The sequence below is a fragment of the Sorex fumeus genome, unplaced genomic scaffold (genome assembly GCF_029834395.1).
Source record: "Sorex fumeus unplaced genomic scaffold, SorFum_2.1 ptg000035l, whole genome shotgun sequence".
NCBI classification, from domain to species: domain Eukaryota; kingdom Metazoa; phylum Chordata; class Mammalia; order Eulipotyphla; family Soricidae; genus Sorex; species Sorex fumeus.
In genome coordinates this window covers 27,685,200-27,697,789 of record NW_026606092.1, presented here as the reverse complement: position 1 = coordinate 27,697,789, position 12,590 = coordinate 27,685,200, and the positions used below count along the sequence as shown (strand labels likewise).

The following is a 12,590-nucleotide window of genomic DNA, read 5'->3' as shown; positions in this document are numbered from 1 at the left end:
TTTCAGCCAAGCAACAGACATAATGGAAACATCAGGGTGGAAGTCTATGATACAGTCTCACCCTCATTTAGTAGCAGAAGCCTTCCGAGCACTTGCATCTGCACAGTGTCCACAGTTTGGCATTCCACGCAAACGGCTAAAACAGTCTTGAAATCTTCCATGAACTATAGAAAAGTGGAACTGACTTTAACTCCTCCAGGTCCAGAAGGATTCTAATACACAAACCATAAGCAAGAGTTGTTTCTGTTGTCTTGTTCAGAGCAGAAGCTGAAAAGGCATATTGCTTGCATTTCAGGTGGATAATTTATGGTTTATTCTTCAGCTTTAAATTAGACTGATTATACTCTAATTCACTTCAAAGCCTTAAATTATCTTCAATGACTTCTCTTGTTCATATAATACTTCAATTTGTGTGTGTGTGTGTGTGTGTGTGTGTGTGTGTGTGTGTGTGTGTGCGCGCGCCTTGTCATTTTGACTAAGGCTATACAGGATTGCACTAGCTCCGTAATGCAGTAATATTGATAACCGAAGATATTAAGTTTCAAAGCGGTCTTCCATAAGTTTGAGTAAAGCAAAGTGAGTTTTATAGGATTTGTCCTATGCTATCTCAAAGTTCAAAACTAGGTTCTCCTTAAAAGCACTTGCATTGGAGATCACTGGTAAAGTCTCCAGTCTAAGTTCTGTCAGTACAAGAGAGCATCTTTACCTTCAAGGAAAATTACAGCAATACAATGCTTCAATTCTAATTTATTACTCATTTCAGAGGGCATATATGCAATGAGAAGCCAAATTTTAGTAAAATGTCTCGTATTTGTATGTCCAATTAACTAAATGTATAACAAACTTTTGCTTGTGTTTTGTTGTGGCTTTATTGAAGTTTATGATGATTGAGAACTGATTGAGGTTTAAAATTTCATAAGAAAGCATGTTTGTGCCGAATTAATTTTTTAATTTATAATGAACTGCTTACATGAAGAATTCTATACATGTTAAAAGTAAGGATGACCAAATATAAATTTAATAAGAGGGCCAATTAAGAAAGATAAATATGCACTTTTAATGTTTTGACTTTTGTATGCTGAATGGTACATATATTTTTTGCCTTTTAGGGAATTAATAAGGTAAAAATTAATTGTGTCTTAACTTTTGAAAGAATTTTTTAAGATAAATGGAGGCAACTGGGGAGTTTGTGATAATAGGTAAGAAGGATTTAAATTGGTTTGAATTTCAGATTTTCAATATTAAACTTTGGAGAAAATACCTGAACATTAAATAAATCCTGTACAGTTTACACTCCTAAATACAGTGAACTCATCTATATGCAGAGTAAAGGAGAGAATGTATTTTCTCAGTCAGAAACATGTTAGGCTGCACTCTGTAAGCCCTATTTTTAGATTAAGAGTTTTTGTTGCTTTGTTTTGTTTTGCCCTTACCCTTCTTTCTTTTTCAGTTTACCATACTAACATTGTGTATAATTGAAAGTCTGCATCATGCGATCAGGATAAACTATGAACTATTTTTTATGGCCAGTTCTTTATTACAATGGAATTTTAGCTTCAAACACATACACATATTAAATATTTGGTGACTGTTTAGACCTTGACATTTGTGATTCATTGTTCAGAAGAAACAGGATTTATCAGCTATCAAGTCACTGTAGCTGATTTTCTGTAACAGCCACAGTATACTTCTTAGGCAAGATTTGTGTATTTGATCACAAGGTGTAAAGTGTGTCTTTGGGGAGAAAAAAAATGCATATATGTATATATGTGTGTATATATACATGTATGTGTATATTTGCATATGTAATTTTATTCTCCAGATTAAATTTTGTGTTAATTTATTGTCTTTGAATATACAACAAAAGGAGAAAAAACTGAGCTCGAGATTTTAAAATAGATTTTTATTTTTACTATCTCTTTGCTACGTATTCACCAAAGCAATCCTAATATAGCAGGAGTGATTTGTATTTGCATTGAAAGGACTGGAAATAATTGTAATCTATATAGAGTATGAGAAGATATTTTCAGATACCTTCATTTCTTTATGAATAATTTTTAAATTGGAAGAACCTCTTAGGGATAAGCGCAAAATTACATGAGTGAAATCTCTTTCACAGAAGAGTATTTAAGGGTGCAAAACTTCCTTAATTTCACCCTAAGCTTTAACATATTTAATTTTACAGTGTACAATTTCAGATATCCACACATAAATACATACACATTTAGATTTTAATTTAAGATGTTACCAGAATCTTACCAAAAAAAAAAAAGGTGACCTATCTCAGGTTACAGAATTTTGTTGTCACACATCAAAAAAATGCTGGTGTATCCATTATCAGATGTGCACGGGTATATTGTAAATTCATTGCTGGACTCTACATTTCTAACTATAGTGACTTCATTAATTACACCATACAATAAAAACTTCAGCATCCTATTCTGTACTTTATTGTTTATTTCAGATCTCTCAAAGATTTTGTTTCTTAACTCATTTTATGCCAAAAAAGTCAAATACTGTGTTATTAGAGTAGAAACATTTATAGAAATGTTCACTTTTTCAGATAACACAATGCCTAACAATCATATTTAGTATTTTTGGTTTTGGTATTGGAAATAAATTGTGTTAACAGTAGATCATGACATAAGTAGTCTGTTCTTTTTTCCCTTTCTTTTCCTTTTTTTAAAACTATACACACTGTTTTCAATAGTGATGGATCTCTGTCCCGAGTAATCTTGCCTTTTGAACTATGAACAAGTGTGCTTGTTTTCCTTCTCACCAAAACAGAACTCTTCCTTGGAAAAGTAGTGACTGGTTTAAAATGTTACACATGTTATAGAAGTAACCATTGCAGAGCTTCTTCAGATCAAGATACAGAAACACTATATTTGTGCCTTTTTTTTTTTTAAGTTTTAACTTTTATCGGTATTTGGAGCACAAATATGAAGGTGCCATATGTTATGGCTTGCCATTGTTACCTCCTTGAATATTCACTTGTCGTTGTCTTGAAATACTAATTGGAGAGAACCTTGCATGTATTATGTGGTCATTTGTGTGTGTGAATATGTGTGCATACGTGCATGGGTGCATGTGTGTACACATAATAGTATATGCTTGACTTGTGTGTGTTATGTTCAAAAAAATAAATTTCTGAAATAGGACTCTATTGAAAGTCAAGTCTGGTTGATATACATCATTTAAATGTGCTTTGTTTGGGGTACAATTAACAGAAGAACTTAAAATTTTCAAAATGTGACCAATTTACTGCATGATGAAATGTGAAAACAGTGCCTTTTAGTATATCAGTTTTAAAACTGTTATAATATTAACGAAGTTGTCATGAACGTTGTTTACTTATTTTTTTCATTAGACCTAAGTTAGAGCTTAAATTGCCAAATGTACAGTTATTGATTTACCCATTTAATTTTGTGTGTAATTTAAAATCTAAGAATTATTTGTAAAATTGTGGATTATAAATGCTACCCATTGCCTCTATACTAGAACACTAAGGACTTTAGTTATGTTGTTCTGTTAAAATTCTATTCAACAGGCTTTTCTCATAGCTAAGTATACTTGAGATAAATTATTCTAAATTGTACATTCATACACTTTGATGGATGAAATTCAGTATATTCTTGCAAAATAAGGTGGGTGTGTTTTTAGATTATAAAGGCAGCACTTTTCAGCACATATTAGAATATTTTACAAACCTCCTTTTTACAGATTATAAGCTCTAATTTTAATGTTCATGGAAAGATAAAAATTTTGGTCCAGTTGAACAAATATTGAGTGCCTATCATACAAGACTTCTTAACTGGGAATGAAATCACCACACTGTGTCTTTTGTTTGAAGTATGTGTGGACTTTATGTTTGAAAAGGAATTCTTATATTTAAAAGGTTTTCTGTTAAGATTTTATCATTATATATTTTAACCCTGTTAATTTTGCATTCAGTTTTTTAGAATGGTGATAAAATGTAAGTCCCGTTTTTTGAAAATGAAATCTAAAATTAAAAATTATTGGGGAAATTGATTTTCAAAAGATTCAAATGTATAAAGACATATATTGATCTTTCAGCCTCATTTTTAATCAGCTGATGTTAATGAGATACTATCTTGTTGCTGAAAATATTTTTTGCATTTCAGCAGTTGAGTTAAAATAAAGTTGTTACTAATTCAGAATGAAATGGTTTGTTTTGTATTATTGGAAACATTTTTTCGATTATTATGCTTTACCAAAATAGCCATGCATTTGATACGTTAACTTTAAAGATTATGCATAATAATATTTCTGCATAAAAGGTGGTTTTGCTTTGGTACATCTACACAATGGAGGACTATGCAGCTGTTAGAAAAGATGAAGTCATGAAATTTACGTACAAGTGGTACTACATGGAAAGTTTCATGCTAAGTGAAATGAGTCGGAAAGAGAGGGACAGAATAGAAAGAATGCATTCATCTGGGGAACATAAAGTAACAAAATAGGAGACTAACACACAAGAATAGCCAAGATAAGTACCAGGAGGTTCACTCCATGGCTTGGAGGCCAGCTGCACATGCTAGGGGAAAAGGTAGCTCAGATAGAGAAGGGAGCACCAAATAAAGGGTTTTGGGAGGATCCTCCCAGAATGAGAGATGCATGCTGAAAGTAGACTATAGACCAAACATGATTGCCACTCAGTGCCTCTTTTGCAAACCACAATCCCCAAAAGGAGAGAGAACAAAAGAGAATGCCCTGCCACAGGGGTGGGGTGGGATGGGGGGGTGGATGGAATACTGGGATCATTGGTGTTGGAGAACAGGCACTGGTGGAAGGATGGGAACTCAATCATTGTATAACTAAAACCCAAGCACAAAAATTTAAGTCTACAACTGTACCTGATGGTGTTTCACTAATAAAATTTTTTTTTAAAAAAATGATTTTGGATCCTACCAAAAACGTATACTTTTAAGATCAGAGAGAGAGAGCATGGGGGTTAAGGTTCATACCGCCTACACTGGTTCCATCCCTGTCACCACATGGTTTACCAAGGTTGCTGGGTATAACCTTCAAGGCACCCAAACACTGCTATTATGTAGCAAGATATCTTTAGGCCCTCACATTGAACCACTGTCCAGTTGACCAAAAATTGCTGGAAGTGTCCCCTGGTGGTGGTGTCCTGGGTCACCATCCCGTGGTGTCTTGGGGTCCCTTGGTGTATTTGGTGCTGATGACTGGATGAAGGAAAGGGGGCCACAGGCTGGTTTGTAATCAGTGGCCGTTTATTCAAATCTCTCATTGTTATAGGGAAATTGTGAAGGGTTGGGGAGTAGTAATTATACATAGGAGTGGTTGGACTTTCGCAAACAGTGAGTAGATGGAAGGCCCTTCAGGGGAAGTTCAGGAAATCCACCAAGGACACAATATCATCTAGGGGTTCTAGCACTCTAGATTCCTACTAGAACATCCGCCCGAGGACAAAATTCCATCTAATGGCATGCTGCTTTCTTCTTTCCTTTGCTGGCCATTTAAACAATATTAATTTTACTTAATATTTCTAGTCATTTTGTATGAACACAGTAAGAGACAGGTTTTCATCTATTCCCTAGATTAAGCTTAAAGAGTGGCTTTTCTTGAGAACATCTCACTATATTTCTCAGACTACAGTCCAAGCAACGTTAGTTTTTCCTCACCCCAACAAAGTCCTTATTCAGTTACTTGTTTTTGGATCACGAGTTTGTCCCATGACCATGCTCTTAATTTATCATACTTCTTATGACTCTTAGGCTGTCCTTTTAGAAGCAGGGTGCCCTATGACTTGCCCTGAGTCCATCCAAGTCCTTTGGTGCAACCCGCCTTTTAGGGTGTTAGGAACTAAAGGGCAACTGAGGCTTAAGTAAATATGATGGATGTCCACGAGTAAATACTAGTCAGTTTCAATTAACACCCATGTTACAAAAATGTATTATCAACTGTCTTCCTATGTTATATGAAAAGGATATTGCTGTAAAATAAATGATGCAAAGAACATAAAGGAAACAAAAGCAATATTTCATTTATATATACAAAATCTAGTGCCCTCAGAAGATTTTACTTAAATTACAGTTTCTGATTTGGAGATATTTGTGACTAAAAGGGAAAGAAGATCTCCAAGGAGAGTTAAAGATAAACAGAATTGAGGAGTACTGCCAATGAGATAGGGTGTGTCCCCATGATCACTGTAGTGAATGTAATACAATTAACCTAAGCTCCCTGGGGGGAGGAGCAAGGCAGTCCAATGTTAAACCTGACATGTTTAGAACTATAATCCAACATCCTGGGTTTCCTTGAATACTACTTGAGAATTTCCCCCAACCTGGCAAAAGACTTATTCTTCAGCTGTGAATTATTGCACATAATTTATACATGTAAGAAATACGACCATTTATCTATCTAGTCATTGAGTGACATGCTAATATGTAGCAATAATGGAGCACTTAAGAGTTCTATAGCTATCCTACCCCTTTTTAATCAAAATAATTGAGAATTTGCTATGTGTTAGCAAAAGCAGATTTGTGGGACTATCTTCAGTTATAGTAACACAACTAGTGCTTAAAATTATGACCAGAGTAGTGGCTGCAATGCACAGTGAAGAACTGCGTGTATTCAACAAGCACGCAGATACACACTGAATTCCAGTTTGAAAAATAAGGTTGAAAACAAATTTCTTAATGCAGTTACAGAAAACAGGTGAATATATTTTAGTGCTCATATTCAAAACTATGAACTTAAATTACATAACGCTTCTGCAGCACCCAGCACCTTAATATTTCTTTTCATGTTACTGCAGTGTTATTTTTTCCTTTTTTCACCTCAGAATCATAAGACAAGAATGGCATTTTCTTTGATCACTTTTATTTTTAAAATTTATTTTTAATTAAATTACTATGCCATACACTGTTACGAAGATGTAGATGATAACTGCAATGATAAATACAATGTTCCTACACCCCTCCCTTCACCACTGTACAGTTCCCACCACCAGTTTCCCCAGTTTTCCTCCTGCCACTCCCCATCCCCAGTCAGCCTATGGCAAGTGGCAAACAATTCTCTCTCTCTCTCCTCTCTCTCTATCTCTTCCTCTCCTCTCTCTATCTCTTCCTCTCCTCTCTCTCTTTCTCCTCTCCTCTCCCCTCCCCTCCCCTCCCCTCCCCTCCCCTCCTCTCCTCTCCTCTCTCCACCCCTCCTCTCCTCTCCCCGTCCCTCCCCTCCTCTCCCCTCTCCTCCTCTCCTCTCCCCTCCCCTCTCCTCCTCTCCTCTCCCCTCCTTTCTCTGCCTCTCATACACACCACACACACACACACACACACACACACACACACACACACACACTCCCTCCCTCCCTCCCTCCTGGGCATTGTGTGTGGTACAGATACTGAATGGTTATAGTGTATTTCCCTTTGCCTACTTTCAGCATCCAATTCTTGGCCAGAGTGTAGATCACAATTTTAAACTATAGGTTGTTTGGTAGAAATCTTGCACTTTAAAGTGGTTAGTGGGCAAAAACTGCTTGTCATTTCTGTTTCCTTTCCAACTCTCCTTTGGGCTGGTGCTCTTATTTGCACTTATCATTTTGTCAAGAATTCAGGTATGACCTGGACTAGTCTCTGGAATCATAGCCCAAACCTTAGACAAATGGATATCTAATTTTACCCCTTTGCTTAAATTCATACCAGGACTTGATGGATTAGAGCAAAGAGTGGGGCCAAAAAAAAAACAAATGAAAGAATAACAAAAACATTTTTTGAAATGTACTGAGAACAATAATGCCCACCTTGTTCTAAAATAGATTTAATGCATAACAGATTTTTTGAAATAGATTTTTCAAGTGTTGAAATTATAAAGGAGAGGCTGGAGAGAAATTATACAACTAATTACTTTAAGGTTAAGGGGATTGTTTTGCATGCAGCCAATCCGATTTGAACCCCGGCATATGGTCCCCTGGCACTACTAGGAGTGATCACTGAGCACTGCAGCTGTGTCCCCCATAACCAGAAATATTAGAGTGGTTATGAAAATTTAGCCAAAGGAAAAATAAAACTACAATTGAGGAGAGTAATAGAATTTGAAGTACCAAGTTTGGTAAATATTAGAATTGTAAGACAAGTTCAAAAATGCTTTTAGATTATGATGAAAATAAGTGAAGTGAAATGGGGCTAGGGAGGTAATATAGGAGATTAGGTGTCTGTCTTTTATATAGCCAACCTTCTCTCCCTGATGTCACGTTTCCCTGAACACTGCTAGGAATACAGAGCCAGTTGTAGCTCCTCCATAAAAGAAAGATGATTCTGTCTCTTTTCTACTAACAAGTGCCGTCATGCTGAACTTGTTTGTATTGATAAACATGGGTTAAGTGGGGCATGTCTTCCTGAAATCTGTTCTTGAAAAAATTTAAATTAAAAAAAAAATTAAAGCATGTGAGAGGTCAGAATAATAGGATAGTAGATAGGGCACTTATCTTGCCTTCGCCTGCTGGGGGTTGATTTCCACCACCAGATGATCTCCCAGACCCTGTCAGGAGTGATGCCTGAGTAAGTGATGCCTGAGTCAGGAGTAAGTCCTGAGCACTGCCAAGTATGGCACCCGAACAACACCCAAATCACAAATAGATGATTTGGGATGGTACAAGAGGAGCACCTAATTTGGCTTGGGGATGGAGAGTTCAAATAGACTTCCTGAGGAAATGATGTAATTGAATTTAGTCAGGTGAGAGCTTAGTTTTCATGTACCTGTTAAGTGAAGTTCCAGAGTCTGGAGGTTCATATGAAGTACAGGAATGTAAATGTGGACTCATCTTAGTGTGTTGAAGGGAGACTAATTTTGTAAACTAGTAGATGAAATTAGTGACTTTATATAATTTAATTAGTGGAGTCAAACTTCTGAGTGGGGAGTTGTCAGTTATCTTTGGGGATAATGAATGTCAGTGCTTTGTATCTTGGTTAAGAGTACTAAGATTAATGATTTAACTAGTAAAAATCGGTTAACGTCATCAAAAATGGAGAGAAGAAGCCCTGTCTGTGACACTCTTCCCATTGTTCATCAGTTTGCTTGAGCGGACACCAGTAATGTCTCCATTGTGAGACTTGTTACTGTTTTTGGCATATTGAATAAGCCACGGGGAGCTTGCCAGGCTCTGCCATGCGGGTGAGATACTCTCGGTAGCTTGCCGGCAAGAGGGGCAGAGAGAAATTGAACCTGGGTCAACTGCGTGCGAGGCAAACGCCCTACCCTCTGTGCTTTCACTTCAGCCCAGGGGGAGAATAAATGAACCGAAATTTCCTCAAAGAAAACATGCAGATGACTAATAGAAATATGGGTGCTGGGGCGGGGCGGGGGGGCGGGAATCCTGCATCACTTCCCAGGGAAAGCAAATCAAAATGAGATACCACCTCACACCAGTAGACTGGCAGGCATCAAAAAGAACAAAAGCAACCAGTGTTAATATGGATTTCAGGCTTAAGCAACCTTTCTCTACTGCTCTTGGGACTGTCTACTGGTTCAACCCTTTTGGAAAACAAGATGGATATTGAGAAAGCTCAATTCTGAGCTTTCTGACATGACCCAGCAGTTCCATTTCTTGGCATCACCTCAAGGCATGAAAACCCCAGTCCAGGGGCTGGAGTGATAGCACAGTGGGTAGGGCGTTTGCCTTGCATGCAGCCGACCTGGGTTCAATTCCCAGCATCCTATATGGTCTCCTGAGCACCACCAGGAATAATTCCTGAGTACAGAACCAAGAGTAACCACTGAGCATACTGGGTGTGACCAAAAAATTAAAAAAAAAAACTCTAGTTCAAAAAGATTTTTGTGCTCCTCTATTCATTACAGCAACTGTTCACTGTCACTGTCACTATCACTTCCTCCCGTTGTTCATCGATTCTCTCGAGCAAGTCTAGTAACATCTCCATTGTGAGACTTTGTTGTTACTGTGTTTGGCATATCGAATACGTCACGGGAGCTTGCCAGGCTCTGCCGTGCGGGCGAGATACTCTCGGTAACTTTCCGCGCTCTCCAAGAGGGGCGGAGGAATCGAACTCGGGTCAGCCATGTTGGCGGCGTGCAAGGCAAATGCCCTACCCACTGTACTGTTCACAATAGCCAAAATTTAGAAACAGCCCAAGTGTTCCAGAACAGATGACTGGATAAACTATGGCACATACAAAAAATGCAATACTACTTGCTACAAGAAAAGATGAAGCCATGCAATTTGTTCCTACATGAATGCAAGTAGAGTGTATCATGCTAATGAAGTTAAACAGAAAGAGAGGGACAGGTATAGAATAATGCCAGATATAAAGGAACAATGTGTAGGAATAACAAATGGCCAGAGGCAACAAAACCTGAGAATTGATCTACAGAATTGAGCAGGAAGATGGCAAAAAAGAGGGTATTTCTGGGACTTGGGTGGGGGTTGGTAACAGACTGAGACAGTGGTGGAGGAAGAGGACACTCTGGTTGAGCATGTAGGATTGTAATGTTTTATGCAAGAAGCCCTAACATTAGAATTATTTGTTGTGAATGTACCTAAAATAGGGTGGGGAGTAGAAGAGGACTGGGTTGGAGAAAGAGTGAGATTTGAGAGGAAATTCTGAGAAGGATTTGCATCTGATAGAAAGCAGAGAAAGGAGCCAAATGTAACTCCCTACTTTCACTTTTGAGTAACTGCATGGCAGGTAATACCGTTAACTGATACTATAATACAAGAGTAGAAGAATTTAGGGGACAGGGGACAAAATTTAATTATTTTAACTTAGAGTGTTTTTTTTTTTAGCTCAAGTTTCTTGTAGTATACTCTAGAAATGCTATTCATAAACAATAGCTTTAATCTTAGTTATACAGTCAGATGGGCTGGAGCCATAGCACAGCTGGTAGGGCGTTTGCTTTGCAAGCAGCCAACGTGGCCAACCCGAGTTTGATTCCTCTGCCCCTCTCGGAGAGCCCGGCAAGCTACCAAGAGTATCTTGCCCGCACGGCAAAGCCTGGCAAGCTACTCGTGATGTATTCAATATGCCAAACACAGTAACAATTGTCACAATGGAGACCTTACTAGGCCTGCTGAGTAAGTCGATGAACAACGGGAGGATAGGCATAGTAACAGATATAGTCAGAAGTCTACAATATACTGAAAATATTCAGTGTGTGTGTGTGTGTGTGTGTGTGTGTGTGTGTGTGTGTGTGTTTGCACTAAGGTAGTGAGAAGTTATTGCGAAGAAGAGCCAGGTGAACCAAAAAGGAGTGGTTTGGAAAAGAGCATGATGCATGAACACAAGTAAATATGAGCATCCATTCAGAAGAGAGCAGGGAGTGTTATAGAATGACAACTTGAAGGTTTTGGTTACTGCTGAACAATTAAATAGGAAGTTGATATGGAAATTTTGTTTTTCAGGAAGGAAATGAAGTGTTTCTGAATGGTAAAGGAAGGAAGATTGGAGTGATGAAATGGATGTCCCTAGAAAAAAACGTGGGATCTCTCACAGATTGCATTTAGGTTAAATTTCTTATTTTTCTTTGTTTTCCCTTATGGTGGAAGAAGTGTCAGTATAGTAAAATAATGATAATTTAGAAAATAAAATGTGGATGAAAATACGGAGATCCCAGTTAGAAGATAAATAGAATGAGATGATGAAAAAGTTACCCCTAATACCTCCAAGTTTTAAAATAAAAAGTGTTTGCATGGGTAGACTCAGATGTGTGCTGTTTTGTTATTGTTGTTGTTTTAGTTTTTTTTTTTTTTTTTTGCTTTTTGCATCACACTCAGCAGCCATTAGGGATTAGGGGTTACTCCTGGCTTTGTACTTAAGAATTACTCCTTTATTCCTGGCTGTAAAAGGGAGAAAAAAATATGAGATGCTGGGGATTGAACCCATGTCAGTCATGTCAAAGGCAAGTGACCTCCTTACTACTATTGCTCAGGACTCTGCATTTTTTGCACCATCACTGTATCACTGTCATCTATTGTTCATTGATTTCCTCGAGCAGGCACCAAAAATGTCTCCATTCATCCTAGCCCTGAGATTTTAGCTAGTGCCACATTGGAGGCTCTTTCAGGGTCAGGGGAATGAGACCCATCATTGTTACTAGGTTTTGGCATATCGAATACGCCATGGGAAGCTTGCCAGACTCTGCCATGTGGGCAGGATACTCTTGGTAGCCTGCTGGGTTCTCTGAGAGTGAGAACTAGACAATAAGAGGTCACTTCTGGGAGCTTGGTTTTATAGTCTCCGGGTCTTGGCTATTGATGGGATTACATGGCACCAGGGGCAGTTGGTGGGTATAACTGTCTAGCTACTGGAAGATGGGGGACATGGGTGGAGGAGGCCTAGTTCTAATCCAAGCAGGCTTGGAGATCTGAATCCCGCACACCTGGGTTCCTCTGCTGGTTCCTTCATGAGCGAGGCCCGTCCAAGCATGTGGAGAGTGGTCTTGATCCTGGCTGTGGCTGGGTTCCGGAGGTCTTCAACTGCTGGGGCATATATTAGTATATTCATTTCATGTCTTTCATTCCTTGTGAAAGCATCTATTAAGAGCTAAGAAGTGGGTAATGACCTTAGAGCAAGTATCTACAAGTTTAT

General features: G+C 38.1%; 1 protein-coding gene across 2 annotated transcripts in view; it reads left to right on the top strand.

Moving 5' to 3' along the window:
• The window catches only part of SPOPL (speckle type BTB/POZ protein like), a 51,546-nt gene extending 48,910 nt beyond the window's left edge, over positions 1 to 2,636 (top strand). For both annotated transcript variants that reach the window (XM_056117663.1, XM_056117664.1), the window contains exon 11: positions 7 to 2,636. In XM_056117663.1, coding sequence (XP_055973638.1) covers positions 7 to 151 — 145 coding nt within the window. In that variant the 3' untranslated portion in view covers positions 152 to 2,636. The remainder of the gene's footprint in view (positions 1 to 6) is intronic.
• The last annotated feature ends 9,954 nt before the right edge of the window (positions 2,637 to 12,590 follow it).